This window comes from Astatotilapia calliptera, chromosome 5 (genome assembly GCF_900246225.1).
Source record: "Astatotilapia calliptera chromosome 5, fAstCal1.2, whole genome shotgun sequence".
Lineage (NCBI taxonomy): Eukaryota > Metazoa > Chordata > Actinopteri > Cichliformes > Cichlidae > Astatotilapia > Astatotilapia calliptera.
Genome location: NC_039306.1, coordinates 16252811 through 16269488, shown reverse-complemented (window position 1 = coordinate 16269488; position 16678 = coordinate 16252811). Strand labels below are relative to the sequence as shown.

The 16678-nt window shown below is 39.8% G+C and overlaps 3 protein-coding genes across 6 annotated transcripts; 1 reads left to right on the top strand and 2 right to left on the bottom strand.

Annotated features, from left to right (window-relative positions):
- Positions 1–957: 957 nt before the first annotated feature.
- On the top strand, positions 958–5113 carry tardbpb (TAR DNA binding protein b). Of its 3 annotated transcripts, XR_003272417.1 has the most exons (6): positions 958–1748; positions 2309–2472; positions 2572–2721; positions 2824–2994; positions 3087–4151; positions 4815–5113. XR_003272417.1 is itself a non-coding variant. In XM_026167531.1 (5 exons), the coding sequence occupies exons 1-5, from the start codon at positions 1508–1510 to the stop codon at positions 3576–3578; spliced, it is 1209 nt and encodes a 402-aa protein (XP_026023316.1). In that variant the 5' UTR covers positions 958–1507; the 3' UTR covers positions 3579–4751. The 3 variants fall into 3 exon arrangements, 2 of the variants coding, with proteins under 2 accessions (XP_026023316.1, XP_026023315.1); XM_026167531.1 differs by lacking the exon at positions 4815–5113 and having other exon boundaries at positions 2572–2712; positions 3087–4751; XM_026167530.1 differs by lacking the exon at positions 4815–5113 and having other exon boundaries at positions 3087–4751.
- An 84-nt stretch (positions 5114–5197) lies between these two features.
- cenps (centromere protein S) lies at positions 5198–10628 on the bottom strand. 2 transcript variants are annotated; one of them, XM_026167537.1, is made up of 6 exons: positions 10436–10628; positions 10210–10251; positions 9958–10081; positions 5986–6019; positions 5794–5860; positions 5198–5598 (listed from the first exon to the last, which is right to left on the bottom strand). In XM_026167537.1, exons 2-6 carry the CDS (start codon positions 10237–10239, stop codon positions 5485–5487), a joined length of 369 nt encoding a protein of 122 aa, XP_026023322.1. In that variant the 5' UTR covers positions 10240–10251; positions 10436–10628; the 3' UTR covers positions 5198–5484. The 2 variants fall into 2 exon arrangements, with proteins under 2 accessions (XP_026023322.1, XP_026023321.1); XM_026167536.1 differs by lacking the exon at positions 10436–10628 and having other exon boundaries at positions 10210–10429.
- A 1393-nt stretch (positions 10629–12021) lies between these two features.
- On the bottom strand, positions 12022–13156 carry rbp7b (retinol binding protein 7b, cellular). The gene is made up of 4 exons (XM_026167529.1): positions 12985–13156; positions 12601–12779; positions 12322–12423; positions 12022–12093 (listed from the first exon to the last, which is right to left on the bottom strand). Exons 1-4 carry the CDS (start codon positions 13055–13057, stop codon positions 12040–12042), a joined length of 408 nt encoding a protein of 135 aa, XP_026023314.1. The 5' UTR covers positions 13058–13156; the 3' UTR covers positions 12022–12039.
- Positions 13157–16678: the final 3522 nt, after the last annotated feature.

Below are 16678 nucleotides of genomic sequence, written 5' to 3'. Positions count from 1 at the left end.
CTGCTGGTGTAGATGTCTGTGCTGGTGGGGCTTTCACCGCCCTCACCAGAGTACTAGCATACCTCAGGTTCATGAGAAAGAAATGGTGTCCCTTCGTAAGTAGGTAGCAATTGTTATGGCTCCAGGTAAAGTTTCCAATGAGATACACCAAGGTACCTGAAAGTGGAGGCCACTCCCACAGATGAAGTGCAGAGGAGGAGGGGAGTTACCTTTTCTGCCGAAACCAATGATCATCACCTTTATTATCCCTGCACCAGCTTCCGTTGCTTTACCTCTTGTCTGTAGTCAGTCAATGTTGATCCCCAAACTTCTAAAATTGGTTTGTAAAACTGCTGCATGCACATGGAACTTTAAAGTTTCACTGTTCAAGTGAACAACATCCTATTAGGGGGATAAGCCATGCAGAAAGACCAATTATCTGAAAATGACTTAATATTGAAAAAGCCAGTCTCTTCATCATAACTGGATTTTTTTAAGTTCACCCCAAACCGACGCAATAATGCATTTTACATTAACATGGGCATGACAGCTATGCTTTAGACACGCTCCAGTCTTCTGAAATTTGAAAGGCGGGGGCGCATTTACCTACAATTTAAAAATGTAGGTAAATACTTGTGATCCTAACTTCTTATTATCTGTCTGGCTTTCAAAGTTTGTATAGCTCATTCAAACCGCCATCTTCCAATCTCCAGCCAACAAACGGAAGCTGTTGTTGTAAATGACATACACTAGGCCTTATCTACTCCGTTTACGGGGGGGGAAAACAAAATTAACTGTTAAGTTTAATTGTTTATATTGCATTTAATCAATATAAACCAGTAAAGTAAAACATAAAATATTAGCCTTAGAATGCATTACGTAGGTACTTACTTACAACTGCTACTTACTTTTACCGACACAGACAGGACACCGGCCCCCGCCTGCCTGGGTGAAATGAAACCTTCCAGTTTAGTGACGTAGTTCCTTCTTCGCTTAGATAATGCCATTTTGCTCGCCTTACATGGCGCTGTTATTTTTCGCCTCGTGGAAAAATACTCGTCTGAGCTTTCCTTACTTTGCATGTTGGACGAGACAAGCGCTTTATTTAAGTTGCACCACTCCTCTGGGCCGAGCAAACTATTTTTAGGAAAACGTTACATCTTTTTGTTTAGCTGACGGAATTTGCGCAGTTTTCTTTTCAACAGGCACGTTAGAGCGGTCGTCGTCCGGTGTTGACGGCACAGATCCCCGTCCCAGCAAACAAAGGAGCAGTAATATCGTTGCCCGCTTTTTAGCGCAATCTAAAAGTAGCATTATTGATTAAATCATTTGGATGTAAACTAGCCCCGACGCCGTTTTAGTTTTTTGTATTTGAGAAGTCTTTGTCTCAAGTATAATAAACAGTTTAGCCTGACTCATTCAGTCCTGTTAGCGTCATCGGCTAAGGTTAGCCGATTCTGTGGACAATTAGCGAGCTAACCGCTAGCATTGTTTTGCTTCTGCGAGTAAGTTTTATTTTTGCGGGGAAATGGCTGAGGTGTACATTCGAGTGGCGGAGGAAGAAAATGAGGAGCCCATGGAGATTCCCTCCGAAGACGACGGCACTGTTCTTCTTTCCACCGTGGCGGCTCAGTTTCCTGGGGCTTGCGGCCTGCGGTTCAGGAGCCCCGTGTCTCAGTGCATGAGAGGAGTGCGACTCGTGGAAGGGGTCCTGCACGCGCCAGAAAATGGATGGGGGAATGTCGTGTACGTGGTGAACTATCCAAAAGGTAAGGATTGGTGTTTTTCCTTGTTCTTATTTAAACCTAGAGACTTTATCCGAACAGGTGGGCAGATGTTATTTATAATTCATGAAGTAGCTTCAGGTTACTGAAAATAGATAAGTGACGTGACAAGTGACTTGGTCACGCCCACCAGAGTTCGGGCACTAAATCCATTCATTAAAAAGAGCACCAAAGGATTGATTTTGTTCCTTAAAGTCCTTCTGCCAAACCAAGTACCTATATTGCTGGACTTTGTTTTGAAGGGCATGATTATTTTAACCTTACCATTTGGTGGTGTTTTTGTTTCGCCCGATTCCATTAAGGAACTTTTTAATTAAGATTTAATTAAGAGCTGACTGGGTTTTCGCCAAAGGAATATCACCAGAACTGATTTTAAATTATTATTATTCAAGTGGTGTGCAATTTGTTTTATTAAATGTCAAGGGAAAGAGGGAAATGCATAAACTACTAACTATATAAGAATTTTATATTTTGCATTTTGGTTGTATAGCTTTTAAAATATTAACCCCCCCCCCCCCCCCCCCACCCCCAATCTTTCCATTTAGACAATAAAAGAAAAATGGATGAAATCGATGCCTCTTCTGCCGTGAAAATGAAGAGGGGAGATATGAAAACATCGGACCTGATTGTATTGGGTCTTCCTTGGAAAACGACCGAACAGGACCTTAAAGACTACTTTAGCACGTTTGGTGAAGTCATCATGGTTCAGGTATTACTTGGATAGTAAAACATTTGCGTTGATTTGCAATTTTTTATTTGTTTTATTTTATTATTTTTGCTGGTGTTTTATTTTTTTCTTCTTTCATAGGTGAAACGGGATGCCAAGACCGGAAACTCTAAAGGATTTGGCTTTGTGAGGTTCACAGAGTATGAAGCTCAGGAAAAGGTGATCTCTCAGCGCCATATGATCGATGGGAGGTGGTGCGACTGCAAGCTCCCTAACTCGAAGGTGAATATGGTAATGCCCATGCATATACCCACACACTATGGGAATCAAAACTAAGCCAATACTGTGGTTAACAATCTGTAATGCTAATGCACCCTCCTTTCCTCTTTACAGCAAGGTCCTGATGAGCCACTAAGAAGCCGCAAAGTGTTTGTAGGCCGTTGCACGGAAGACATGACCACAGATGATCTACGACAGTTCTTTATGCAGTATGGAGAAGTCACAGATGTGTTCATTCCCAAGCCATTCCGTGCTTTTGCCTTTGTTACATTTGCAGATGATCAGGTAACGTATGAAATATGTAGACGGTATTTCTTTCCTTCTTTGTTGGTGTTGCTTGCGTCCACATAATCAAATTTTTTTTTCTCCTTTCACAGGTTGCCCAGTCTCTCTGTGGAGAAGACCTTATTATCAAAGGAGTCAGTGTTCACATCTCAAATGCTGAGCCCAAACATGGCAATAGGCAGTTTGATCGCACAGCACGATTCGGAAATGGTTTTGGGGCTCAAGCATTTGGTAGCAGCCGTAGTGGGTTAGGGAGCAGCACTAACAGTAGTCTGGCTAATTTTGGTTCCTTCAGCTTGAACCCTGCCATGATGGCTGCTGCACAGGCTGCTCTGCAGAGTAGTTGGGGTATGATGGGTATGCTGGCTAGCCAGCAGCAGACATCCACCTCAGGCAGCACCTCCAGTGGAACAAGCTCTAGTAGAGACCAGAGTCAGTCTTTCAGTACAGGCAACAGTAACTACGGCACCAGCTCAGCCAGTCTTGGCTGGGGAACAGGGTCAAACTCTACAACCAGTGGTAGTGGGTTTAGCTCAGGTTTTGGGTCCAGCATGGAGTCAAAGTCATCTGGGTGGGGTATGTAAGTTAAGTGTTTGTATGGTAAGTACTGCGAGAAAGACGAGTCATTTCGAAATTTATTTCTGGTGTTGATGCGTATCTGAAAACTTAACACTTTTGCGTGAAGATGTTTTGTACATTTGGAAAAAAATGCTAAAGATTTAATTTAGGAAGTGTTGAAGTGAATTGTTTACCAGGATGTCTGAGAAAAGTGCTATTTTTGATGTCTCATTTGTTTGTATCCATTTCAACTGGATTCTCTAATGCATGTATTGTGAAATGTGATAACCATCTTTGAAAATGCATGAATGTTCGTGGTTCACCATTATCCGGCATTGTCATCGACCTAAAAGGCAATCTTGCATTGGGAAGAATCTGGTTGAAACATAAATGTTTTAAGTGCAACTTTATTTGCAGTCAAGTTCTATGGAAAAGCCTTCATTGAAATCTCTTCTGCAGTTCACCTCTCTTCCATTTCCCTGCGAGGAAGCTCCTCTTTGGCAGCATTCTTGGGGTGATATCGGTATCATTCTCCCTCTTCCCACCTGTAAATGCTATGCCATCAAAGAACGGCTTCACTCCGCATGTTCTAAGAGACGGTGGGTGTTTTCACTTTTATCCACTTTTACATGGAAAGAACAGCGCAACTGACATTTTAAGAACTGATGAGTGCGATTGAGGATGGCTTGTGGCGAAGAGTGAAGCGATGAGTGAGCGAACGGAGAGAGACGCGTGAAACGGACTGGTTGTGCAGTGAAAGAGCCCAAGTTGACTGCTTTCTGAGTGTGTGAGTGGAAGCTGCAGATGCTACGAGCGCCTCCCCTAACATGGACATTGTTTAATTAGTACTTCAAGATTTTTTTTTTTTTTTTAATCTTTGCAAGTTTTTCCTTATTCTTAAGTATGTCTGTCAAGTGCAGAAATATCGAAATGTAGTGGAATGTTGTGATGAATATTTGTATTGCTTATATTATCTGATTTGAATGCCGTATGGTGTGTGCTTTCATGTTAATGAACTGATCTGTAAGTGTGTACTTGATGTGGATGACACCTGCTGAAGACACTGGGGGACGCGAGTGATGGTGTGCGAACGTGGAGTGGTGTGTCCAATGGTTCCCAGTAGATTTTGTTTGTGAGGTGTTTATAAACATGTCAAATGAAGGGAGTTCTCTAATAAAGTTCATTTGAATAGATGCTTAGTTGATATTACTTGAGTCAAGTTTGTCAAATCAAAAACCATCTAATTCGATTCACACATCTAGGGACTTTGGGCTCTGCTGGTCGAGGTCTCCGTTTGAACCCTGACTGAAGTCTGTTCTGAAGGAAGAAGATGGAAGTTCCAACACTTTCAGTGTGTGGCCTTCTCAGACATGGGGTAGTACCTGTCTTTTTGCTGCTTTTGATGGCTTGTTCGTGAATGATCCCCTTTTTTTTAAATTATCCACACTTATGAGGTACTGGGAAGGTAAAACAGTCCAGCTCAGCAATGTGGCTTTGCTTTCCTTCAGCAATATTCTCTCTCTCCCAAATTGGCTATTATACTAGAGCTAATGTCAGGTTTCTGTGCCTTGGAATTGGGGATTTGTTTTAAGAGTCTCACTGAAAAACATGAAGGGAACAGTTTCTGTAGGGTCCCTTTGGCGAATGCTTTAAAAATCAAGTTTAATGTTTCATTCATACATGGTAACAAATCAGGTCAAAATTGTTACATGCACTAAAATTCAACATCACATTAGCAGATCCTGGGATGGAACTTTTCACTTATTTGCTCCAAATCTTTGCTACATAACTGTTTTGACAGGCACATGTCCCATGAAAGAACTAGGACTTTTGTTGGCTCTTGGCTTTATCAGATACATGTAAGTCAGTCTTCATGTTTATTTGATTGATTGGGCTCAAGTCAGATACCGCAGGCTTGCCTGTGTCCTGTCCTTATTCTCTGCTTTCCTCCTCAGTTTCTGTGTTCTTTCTCTTTGCAGTAGTCTTCTTTTTTAAACTCATGTGCTCCTGGGTCAGTTCGTCACTTTTATTTTGTATGTGGATGGACTGAAATAAATAAAGACAAATTAAACATTAAATTTGCTGTCTGCTGTAGATTATATACGCAATACACAGGTTCAGTAAACAATTATTTGAAATTATTTTAGTGGTTAACATTGGCATGACTACATGTTTGTTGTACTGTAAGTTAACTGTACAGAAATCATGTCACTGAATGTGTTGTTTCTTTGAATAACTCACCAAAGCAGTACTGCGGCGGGCTACAAGTTTCACATCATCTACAGACACTGTGCTTCTTTTAGCATGCCTGAAATGAAATTTGGGATTGGAAGCCACGTGGACATATTTGAATAGCTGCAGTTTGAGTAACAAAGTATTTTTTGGTAAAGTTGTTAATATGGTGCTGGGACAAAAAAAAAAAAAAATGCTTACCTTGCAAAAGCCTCCAGGTCTTTGGCAAATATATCTGTTAAAAACAAAGCGTGAAATGTTGCTTTCAGTCTGTTGCAAAACTGCATTAATGTTGACTGTTGTGGATCCTTGGTCCACTTGAGTTAGAATCATTTCAGATTATAACTCCATTCTTTTCCATAGATATTGCTCAAAAGTTAAATAAAAATAAGGGAACGTGAGCACAGTATAACAAGGCATATTGCAGTTTTCATGTAAATGGACCCTTTAGAAGCCATATCACCTTCTTTGATGCAAATGAAAGGGAGAACAGGTTCACTAGAGGTGAAACAAGATGCCCCCAAAAAGGAAATGGTTTTGCAGGTTGTGGCTTTCTTCTTATCCTTATCTGACTGATACATATACGTGCTTCTCGTGATGCCTGTCTACAGCTCTGTCCAGCCCTCCTCCTCTAATAGCCCATCTCCTGGTTTCTCCTCCACACTATGCTTGGAAACAAAACAAATCTTGTGACAGACCATATGGATGTGCTAACCTGGACTGCCTGTGCAACCTAAAAAGGCTGCAGGTGCTGTTTCATGTTCCAGTAATGACAAGGACATCAACGAAAAGCAAAACTATATGTTAAAAATAAATAAACAGAAGAGAAAGAGTGAGAGCGCTGCCTATGGCCACCACCTGTATTGCATTTTTACCTTGATAAACCTAACACACCACAACAAAAGACTACTGTACATGGACCAAACTTGACTCCATTATTGTTTTGACACAATTTTTGAATTCAGTGACAACTCATAATTAAGTAACTGCACTTTATTCCAGGAATGGGGTTTAGGGTAAGCTTAGGAAAAGTGTGTTTCCTGTTCTCTTTCTGAACTCAAGAAACCCAGAGTTTACCTCTGTCTCTTTTCCTTTTTGATGAAATCTAAGGAGTTCTGTAATGTCATTTCATTTCTACAATCCACACCAAAGAGCATATTAGCACACTGAGTTGCAAAAAGTTATATCAGGAAAAAAAGCTGGAATTGTATCCCCATATTTAGACTAAATTTTACATGCTTGCAAATTGTTGATTTAATCTGAGCCTGGAAGGAAAACTATACAGTCTTGATAATGCAAAATAATTTTACATGTGACTGGTCAAATCATATGATATATATATCATATATGTTGAAATATGCTCATTAAAAACGAAGAGTGAAAACAACTACTTGAGTGTAACTGAATTACAAAAAAGAAGCAGCTAAAAACTGAATTTCACAATAATTTCATATGGAAAGGTATATTAAGTTTTCTAAACAATAACTGTATTATGGGTTTAAAAATGCAAAACTGTACATTATGAATCTGCATGATATTTTATATATCCGTTATTGAAAAATGTGTTCCAACACAGTGAGATAGAGCTGCTGTTAGGCAGGGTATGTAAATACCGCCACACTTTGTACTGATGTGCCAGTAAATTTTCATATTTTATAACATATACCATCAGAGGATAAACAATGTTAAAAAAAAAACACACGCACACACGCACACGCGCACACGCGCACACACACACACGCACACACACACACACGCACACACACACACACACACACACACACGCACACACACACACACACACACACACACACACACACTTCATTATGTACACCATGCTATAGTCCTGTGTTGGACCCCCCTTTTGCTTTCAGGACTGTCTTATTTCTTCATAGCATAGATTTAATAATGTGCTGGAAACACAGAGATTTTGGTCCATATTGACATGTTAGCATGATATAGTTGCTGCAGATTTGTCACCTGCACATCATGATGTGATTGTCTTTTTCCACCACATCCCAAAGGTACTGTTGGATTGAGATCTGGTGACTGTGCAGGCTATTTGAGTACAGTGAACTCATTGTCATGTTCAAGAAACCATTTTGAGATGATCTGAGTTTCGTCACATGATGTGTGATTCCTTTGGAAACCAGAATAATGCACTATGTCATACAATGGATATACTATTGGCATAAAAGAGAGGACATGGATATGCAACAATACTAACAGTACTAAGTACTACAATCAGTACTAACAGACTGACAGTTCATTCATTCATTTTCTACTGCTTATCCAGGGCCAGGCAGCAAAAGCAGCAACCTAAGCTGAGAAGCCCAGACCTCCCTCTACCTCAGCTAACCAACTGAACCATTGATACAAGACAGGATAGATCCATGCTTTCATGTTGTTTATGCAAAATCCTGGTCCTGCCATCTGTTCCAGCACAAATTGAGAATAAGCAGACTAGGCAACATTTTTCAAATGTTGTAATGTACAATTTTAGTGACTCCATGTGAAATGTAGCTTAAGTTTTCTATTCTTAGCTAGGGATGGGTACCGGTATCCAGTGCCATTATGGCACCAGTTCTGACATAAACAGTAGTACCCAGACCGAAAAGCAGCGCACATTTCAGTGCTTTATTTCTGTGCTTTTTTTTTTCTTGAGATGTCATACACTTTGGATTCTAGCCAATCATTTTACCTTTCCAAGGATAGTAGGCAGGCCCAGGTATGTACGTTCTTTTAGAGCAGAGCTGCAGATTAAAAATGCCCAAGGCAAAGCAGTTAAAAGTCTGGCTGTACTTCACAGCAAAAGATGCAAACTCAGCAGCCTGCAACAAGTGCTTTAAGCTGATACTGTGCAAAGGAGGTAAAACCTTGAACCTGATGAAACACCTGGCGACACATAGCGTTTTGTTTTTTTTTAAAGCCGAGAAATGCACCGTATTTGATAGCTTGCTGCAAGACCTCACACCGTGCACATCTACTGCGGGAGTGGTGCCTGTTATCGGACCTGGAGTTAGCAACATCCCCCAAAAACCGAAGAGGAGAGTCGTGGCCCCTAGCCCTGCCAGTGTAGCAGAAATGATGACGGATGATGATAGCAGCAGCAGCCGTTCTTCTCTGGGCGAGTAGCTTAATGTTGCTCGTGTGTAATACGTTGAGTAGGCTAACCACGTTATTACATTAATGCATGTAAGGTGAACTAGCAAACACCGTTGTAGTTACATGCGGCTGTCTTCTTGTTTGACAGAGTGATACCATATATGCCCTATAGCTGCAGAAAAGACAAACATTGTTATCTTTTTACAAAAACAAAAACAAACAACAAAAAAAAAACAGCTAAACATGAGAGGTTTTAGGACAAAGTTTGTGTTTTCCATTGTTTAAGCACCGGTTCCAACCAAAGGAGGTATGTTGTATCAACAGAAAAGGCTAACTTGGTTATCATTTTGCAGAAAAAAAGAGACTTCTAAAAATAAAAACGTAAGAGGTTTTTGGACAAAGTTTGTGTTCTCCATTCTTTAATCAAAGGAGCTTGCAAAGAAAAGCGTCTGGACTTCTTTAAGTTACTTGCAGACATTTCACCTCTCATCTGAGAAGCTTCTTCAGTTCTTAGGTCAAATGGTGGGGAGTCCCAGATTAAGTCAGTCCCAGGTGGGGAGTCTCCATTCTTTAAGCACCAGTTAGAGCACCGTTTAAGCACCAGCTCCATTTCAAAAGTACCGGTTTGGCCCCGGTATCGGATAAAACCTAAACGATACCCATCTCTATTCTTAGCTGACAAGAGCGAAAGCTGGTGTGGTATTCTACTGCTGTAGCCCATCTACTTTGATATACTGTGCTGATGCGCTTCTGTATGTTAGTTGAAATGAGGGGGTATTGTGTTATTGTTGCCTTCCTATCACCTCAAAGCGATCTGGCCAACAAAGCATATTCACTCAGGGAAATGGGCTTCCTGTATATTTTCTCTTCTTCAGACCATTCTCTATAAACGCTTGAGATGGCTGTGTGCGGAGAAAAAAAGATCACAGTAGTTTCTGAAACACTCGGAAAACTAACCACATCACGTTTGAAGTCACTTAACCCCTGCAATCTGATTGGCTGATTAGAAATCAGGTATGCCTAATAAAGTGGTCAGTGAAAGAATATCCTCATTAGTTGAACACCTACCACACTGTCTGAATGTCGTCTCGGCTATTGCCGCTATAGCTTGTCGGCTGAACGGTCTCCGGTGGTCTTCACCGATCTTCTGGCAGAGACGACCCACTGTATAATGAACTGCAGCTTTTAACCTCTAAAACCCCAAAACACATCACGTTAAAACACATCATAACGGTCCTGTGTAGTAGCTTTCGCAACGTCCCTTTGTGTTAGCTAATATTAGCCAAACAGGCAATCAGTGAAGAGAACTGAAACACTTACCTGGTGAGTTTCCTCTGTATCCACTGACATTTTCAAGCAGAACTGTTGACAAACCAAACCGAAGATTTCCCAGACAACCACAACAAAAAGGAAAGTCACAAACTGAAGATTAACTACTGCTGAAAACACGATATGTAACCTGTAAACTGATTTTTAAGCTATTTGTTCAGAGATAACTGTCTGATAGCTACAAAATTAAACTCGCGGCATAAATGCGTCAACAAACCAACGAGTCCGCCGCTTCTTCTTCAGTGTTTTGCTTCAATTGGTATCCACAGTTTCCGCTTACTGCCCCCTCCTGGTGTTATTAGTCTTTTACATTTCAGTTCACTTCCAACCAGTGTGCTTTGACTGTGGAAAAAATGACGTCCCCATTGTTTGACTTCCCTAAAGCGAAGCCCAAACGTCTCTATCGCCCCCTGGCGTCTGGCTTCCGTAAAGGCTATTAACCCCACACACTCAATGTTAGCGTATGGGCCAGGGGGGTTAAGTAAAACACTCAAGTCCACCTCAGATATACATATAACAGACACATTCTTCCATGTTAAGTAGTTTGTGTGGTCAATGGGTCACTTCTCCCAAAAGTCTGATTTTAATTAATAACTTCTAAAATTGTAAAACTGTGGTCTGACAGGGTTATGATGACAGCTTTGATTGATAGCTGTTGTCCCTGAAAATCTTGCTTATCTCAGTTCAGGAACTAAAGCTGTTAAGTTTACTTAAACTATGGGTTAGATGCTTTATTTAATGTTTGTAGAAGATAACAGCAATGATCAATGAAAACATCTTCAAAATGAACCAGCCAACAATTATAAGTAACCCTGGACGATCTTTTTCTGCTCATGACCTCATGAGATTTTGTGATGCATTAAAAGAATGAAAGATAACCCCAACGCTCTTTTTTTTCATGTCACAGAAGGAGGAAAATCAAAAAGGCTTTTCTGGAGCACTGATGGTGCTCTCTGTGGACAGCGCCCTCCAGAAAGAAATCGATCAGCTCTCCACCTCCTCCTGAGTAATCACGGTGCACGATCATGCAGTCAAAGGAAGTACATAGTTTACAAAGTCCAGGATTTGAATGAGATCTTTCCTCAGCTTGTACTTCAATTGCCAATCAGCTTGAGAAGTCTGACAGTGTGTCATGCTTAATTTCTGCAACTTAGGTCACAGTATTACAGTCATGCTGATCAGTTGGGCAAAACCTCAGAGAGAAATGCTGCATGTGCACACGTTGAAATAGTTTTAAAACGTCTAGTGCTAACATGATGCATGTGTGTCGTCTGTCAGATGGTGCCAACAAGGACACTTCATCAGCGAGCAAGTCTAAACAACATCATGTATTTACTGTACTGGCAGACATGTTTTGGTTCTGTGATACTGGAAGCCGAAGGGCACCGTTGCTAAAAGTTAACACCTCCCCCACACTTTACTATAAAACAATCATTTCTTTCATACGTCCACTTCTTTCCTTTATCTTTTTATAAAAGTTATTTAACCTCCCTCTACTTTTACTGCTTTTTTTTTAAAGCAGAGAAATTTAATCTCAACATCTGTTAACACCATGTTTTAGAAAGTGAGAAAGCTTGCCATTTTCATTATGGCAACATGAAATGAATCTGTATGCGGAAAGACTAGCATTTCGTTTGATAAATATCTACAAAGGTAGCTTTAAATTCCTAAGAAAGCTTTAGTATAAAACACTTTAGGATTGTGGAAAGTGTTTTGTGCATCATTCTAAAATATAAAAAGGAAAATATATAGTTTTTGTTGTGTTATGATGTCAGTTAACGAGACAATAAACACACAATGCACTTCATTTTGAGAGTTTAATCACATAGTCCTTTTATAAATTTGTTTGCAGACTTGATCCCCACAAGTGAGCTCCTGAAAAAAAGAAAAAAAAAAAATTGTAATTGAAGATCAGTTTTAAAAGGGTAATACAAACAACAAACAAACAAAAAACAGCAGGAGTTCAATGAATGGCATCAGTGTTCAGAGGGAGCAGCATTTTCATTTGTATGGTTACAGTTGTACACATATACAATCACAGGATTGTGAATGTTATAAGTTAAAATATTAACAGGGACACCAGCATAAAGTTCAGAGTCATACCAGATGAAGCTCATCTCCCTCAAGCCAGTGAGCCCACCCTCGGTTTCTCTTTTCTCCTTTTTGGACACACACCAGCTTTTCATTTTCCCAGTTGACCACAGACTGTTAGAGTAACATAAAAAAATAAAATAAATAAAAAATGAACTACACAGTTTCCCCAATACTTAAACATAAATGGAGTTTACACTTTGTAAAGAGGCTGATTTTGTTTTGCACCACTGATCACAAATCTAATAGCGACCTTTAAAACTGGAGGTTACATTTTGGTAACATTTTTACCTTACAGGTGCGGTTGTCCATTCCTTTCGTTACCTCCTCGAACTCCTCTCCGGTCTTGAATGAACACTCGTAGTTTCTTAAACTACTAAGTGTCTGAATTGTGAAGCAATGTCCGTCCTGCTTAATCACTTTCTGAGGCTTCAACATAGAAGCAATCTTGCGCGTTGCAAAATCAACACCTGCATGTCAAAATGAGAGGGATAAGTGACAACACTTTCTACAAAATGTTTACACTCCAAAAAGAGTAAAAACTATAACCTGCCATATATAAGTTTTACGTACACCCAAGTTCAAGAACTCTAAACCAACTAAATATGAGGTTTTCTACTCATCTCATTTTCTGCACGCAGTCTTCCAATTTGCTTTAAAAAGGGTGAAACTTACCAAGTGCAACCATGTAGCCCTCAAAATTGACATTGCTGACCATGTTCCACGTCCCACTGAGGTTGGCAGGCATTTTGGATGTTAGGTGGCCTCTTTGGAAGACGCAACAGCAGAATTTCAAGAGTGGAAGGATGCGAAGTTGTTGGGTGGGCTCTTTTTATTGTGTGTCAAATGTGGGGTAAGGGTGATGCGTTGCTTATGCTCTAGTTAATTTGGGCACATACGCAGGAGGGTGGAGCAAGACTTTTGAAATAATGTGAGGAAACTATCCTGTTCCAAATAGATTAACAGCCTTGCACGACGCAAGGTTTTTTATTTTAATTTTAATATACTCAGTTTTATTCGTACTTTTACGTGGGCTTTGTACTAAAAGAGGACTTGTGCGCAGATGTGATAATAGCGTAAAAAGCTCGAGGTAATTAAATCTGTAAGCATGCACACCTGGAGTCAGTGTTTCTTTATGAATCGTAGTTTGTGTGGAGAGGATCGGCCTCACATCCAGCCCTGTATCCGCCCAGTTTCTACCATACATGGTCGATGCTAACCTCATGAATAGAAAGTTACCGATCACTGTATTTCTCTGTGCCAGTGCAGCCGCCATGAGTCAGTATAATGCAGTAAGCGATTAAACCCAGTAGCCAAGTATCAGAAGTTCAGGCCTGTGCATTCCGGGAGTGGGTGAGGGGGTAAAAGTGATGGCGAAAGGGCGCTGAAGAAATCTCATACAATTTCAGAGTGTTAGCGAGTTTTAACAAAAATAATTTATAAGCGTCTAAAATGTTAAAACCAACTTTAAAAAAATTTAAGCATAACTTATTGGGGCAAATGTTCTGAGTTCAAGGAGTAAAAAGTGCAGGCTTGGACAGGATGAAATACAATCCTTCCTCTGGTCAACAAGGGCGTTTGGCACTTTAATACAACACGTGCCAGGGACAGTGTTACAGTACATACGCGTCTGGATGTGCAGCATCCATGTTTCTTTACTTGCTGGTCTTCATGGCATTTCACAGCAGCAGATGGATACCAAAGAATCAGAGATTAAGATTGTAAGTACTCTCATACATAAAGATTTCAGAATGACTTTCTGTTTACTATGACCTTAATCTATTTTCCGTTCACTTCCCCCTTCACAGTCAACTACTGAATGTACTGTTCATCACAATTGTTCTGGTTCCTCAGTTCTACGTGATGGGAAGGTAAGTGGGACGCAGGCAATGGCATCATGCCATACAGCCCGCAGGTTACTCATACAAGAAGGAACATGAAGTTAACAATGGTTTCTATTTTGGTTAAAGGCCCAAATCCTCAAGATACTGCAGGCAGCCCCTTCTGAACAACCTGTCAGCCTCAGTTGCTCTGTCCTTGATGGCTTCAGGTAAGTCTCCTCAGCTCAGCAGTCCCAAAGCAGATACTCTCACAGCATTTACAGAGGTTTAATAGGAACAGTGATTGTTTTTTTCAAGGTTTTGCAGTGATATTCACACTGACAGACCCAGTTCATCAGAGCTTGTGGGCTGCCTACCATGTGTTTGGTCTACTGTCATGTGGCCAAGGTTTGTGCACTACTATCCTGACTCTGACAGCAGCAGCATGTGTAAGAAAAAAAAAAGCAATATTAGCCAGTTCAACCCCTCAAAAAAACTCCTGCAGCATATCAATGATTTCTATGTACGGTATGTTCACAGGCCAAAACCACCCCTGAGCTGTACTACATGTCCCTTGTCCTAACAGTGGTCTCTGCTATCAGTACAGGTGAAAGACAACTCTCCCTTTCTCTTGCACACTGGATAATTCATTCATTCATAAAATCTTCATTTCGAAGGACTAACACCTGCTTCTGTCCGTTCAGGTTTTTTCATGGTCAGAGGAGGACTGTGGCTAACCAACAGGCACTCTGTGACAGATCCAAGCAGAAACAATGAGTTATAAAACACTCCAGCTGTCCCACAATGTTATGTGACACTACACATGTAAAGAATTCATGAGGGCTCCTTGCCACCAGCAGCTTGTAATTTTAAACCAGGAGAAAGAAAAAGGGAAAGTGACTTAATCCAGCTCACATTTTTTTAATGCACACTTCAGAAAAGCAGCTGTTGATTTTCTTTTTGCACCGAGGAAATGTATTTCATGTAACAATTTATTACTAAAAAAACAATATTTCATACAGTAGATTTGACATGATTACAAGCAATGGTGTGACTGTAAATTCTGAACTGGATTTTTATCTTATTACTGAAGCTACAATAACTGACTTCTCACAATTCAGTTTCCCAGGTGAAATTTTGAAATTAACTGTAAATTCAGTTAATCGTTTGCCTATTAAATAAATTTTTTCTGTATTGTCTTGTTTTTAAATGGCAGGTGCTACTAAATTTGTTAAACACCATATTCACAACAGACTAATATAGCTAAAGAGATGACGGATGTGTTTAGCATGTTTTCTTACTTTGTTCCTAATCTTGAGGCACAAAGACAACACCACTGCTGACACTTAGTGGAATTGAGCTTTTATTTAAAGATGGTCTTCAATAAAGAAACCAAAAATATGATGTAGTGTTAATGTTGTTTTCAATCATTTCGACTCAAAAGCACCTCCAGGTTACATTAATAGAAGAAAAATGTGATCCGAGTATGGGAATGTGATTATCTCTTTAGTAAAACACATATTTTACATCACCTGATTGTGTATGTATGGCAGTACCACTCCACAAAATAAAACATTCATCCAATAAGAGCAGATTATACAGTAAACTGGATATCTTTAAATTCACCTGAGATCAGTTATAATTCACACATACAAACACCTTAATTCATCCGTGTGTTGTAACTGTCTTCCAGCAACACAACAATCGTCTGCGCTGTGTAATTTGCAAAGGAAACTTCATATATTCCTCTAGATTCCCACTCACTTCACACTTAGACTTAAATGATCAAAAATCTTCATATGCATTTCACACACACACACACACACAACAAAACACACACACACACACACACACACACACACACACACACACACACACACACAAAAAAATACTCATATGAGGTTAAAACTTTTAAGAACATGGACCAATGATTTCATTAATGACAAATTACATACACTCAGCATCCCTTCTAACTCATTTCTGGTTTATAGTACCGTGTTAAACCTACGCCATAACCTATCCTTTGGCCTGACATGCACTGTCAACAGGTGTGACAGGTATGTTTGGTAATATCCTCTGTAAACACAGATTATTGATTAGCACCAGTATAATTCCTCTATTTAACAAAATCTAATAGGCTGTAATTGTATAGCCTGCTTATTGTGCTAATGAAAGTGGATACATGCTGTTATTCTTGTTTCCCAAGCTCCAACATAACTTTTAAAAAAGTGATTCTTTGCCTTCATAAACTCAAAGAATTTTGAGTAAAATGAAACTAAAATATATAAAAATATATATAAAAGGTTTATTTATTCATATAATTTATCATTAAGGAAAATATGCTAGGTGCTAGGTTAATGCTTGGTATAAACTAAATGTGTACCAATCAAGTAATTATGTAACAAATGCTTGGAAAATATACATGTAATCAAATTACCTAAAGTCAGCATTTTGGGCATAAATATTTTTTGGGTGCACCTGTATAGACTGAGTCGTTTCTGAACTCTTATCTACTTCTTGCGGTGCTGTAAAGCTAACTATTTATCAAG

Excerpts from the sequence above, each read along its gene's own strand:
- tardbpb (XM_026167530.1), top strand. The coding sequence starts at position 1,508 with ATGGCTGAGGTGTACATTCGAGTGGCGGAGGAAGAAAATGAGGAGCCC. Across the intron at positions 1,749-2,308 it reads CGTGGTGAACTATCCAAAAG|ACAATAAAAGAAAAATGGAT; the intron begins GTAAGGATTGGT and ends CTTTCCATTTAG. Across the intron at positions 2,473-2,571 it reads GTGAAGTCATCATGGTTCAG|GTGAAACGGGATGCCAAGAC; the intron begins GTATTACTTGGA and ends CTTCTTTCATAG.
- cenps (XM_026167537.1), bottom strand. The coding sequence starts at position 10,239 with ATGTCAGTGGATACAGAGGAAACTCACCAG. Across the intron at positions 10,082-10,209 it reads ATACAGAGGAAACTCACCAG|AGGTTAAAAGCTGCAGTTCA; the intron begins GTAAGTGTTTCA and ends TTGGGGTTTTAG. Across the intron at positions 5,599-5,793 it reads CCCGCCGCAGTACTGCTTTG|TCCATCCACATACAAAATAA; the intron begins GTGAGTTATTCA and ends TATTTATTTCAG.
- rbp7b (XM_026167529.1), bottom strand. The coding sequence starts at position 13,057 with ATGCCTGCCAACCTCAGTGGGACGTGGAACATGGTCAGCAATGTCAAT. Across the intron at positions 12,780-12,984 it reads GGGCTACATGGTTGCACTTG|GTGTTGATTTTGCAACGCGC; the intron begins GTAAGTTTCACC and ends TTTGACATGCAG. Across the intron at positions 12,424-12,600 it reads TGGACAACCGCACCTGTAAG|TCTGTGGTCAACTGGGAAAA; the intron begins GTAAAAATGTTA and ends TTACTCTAACAG.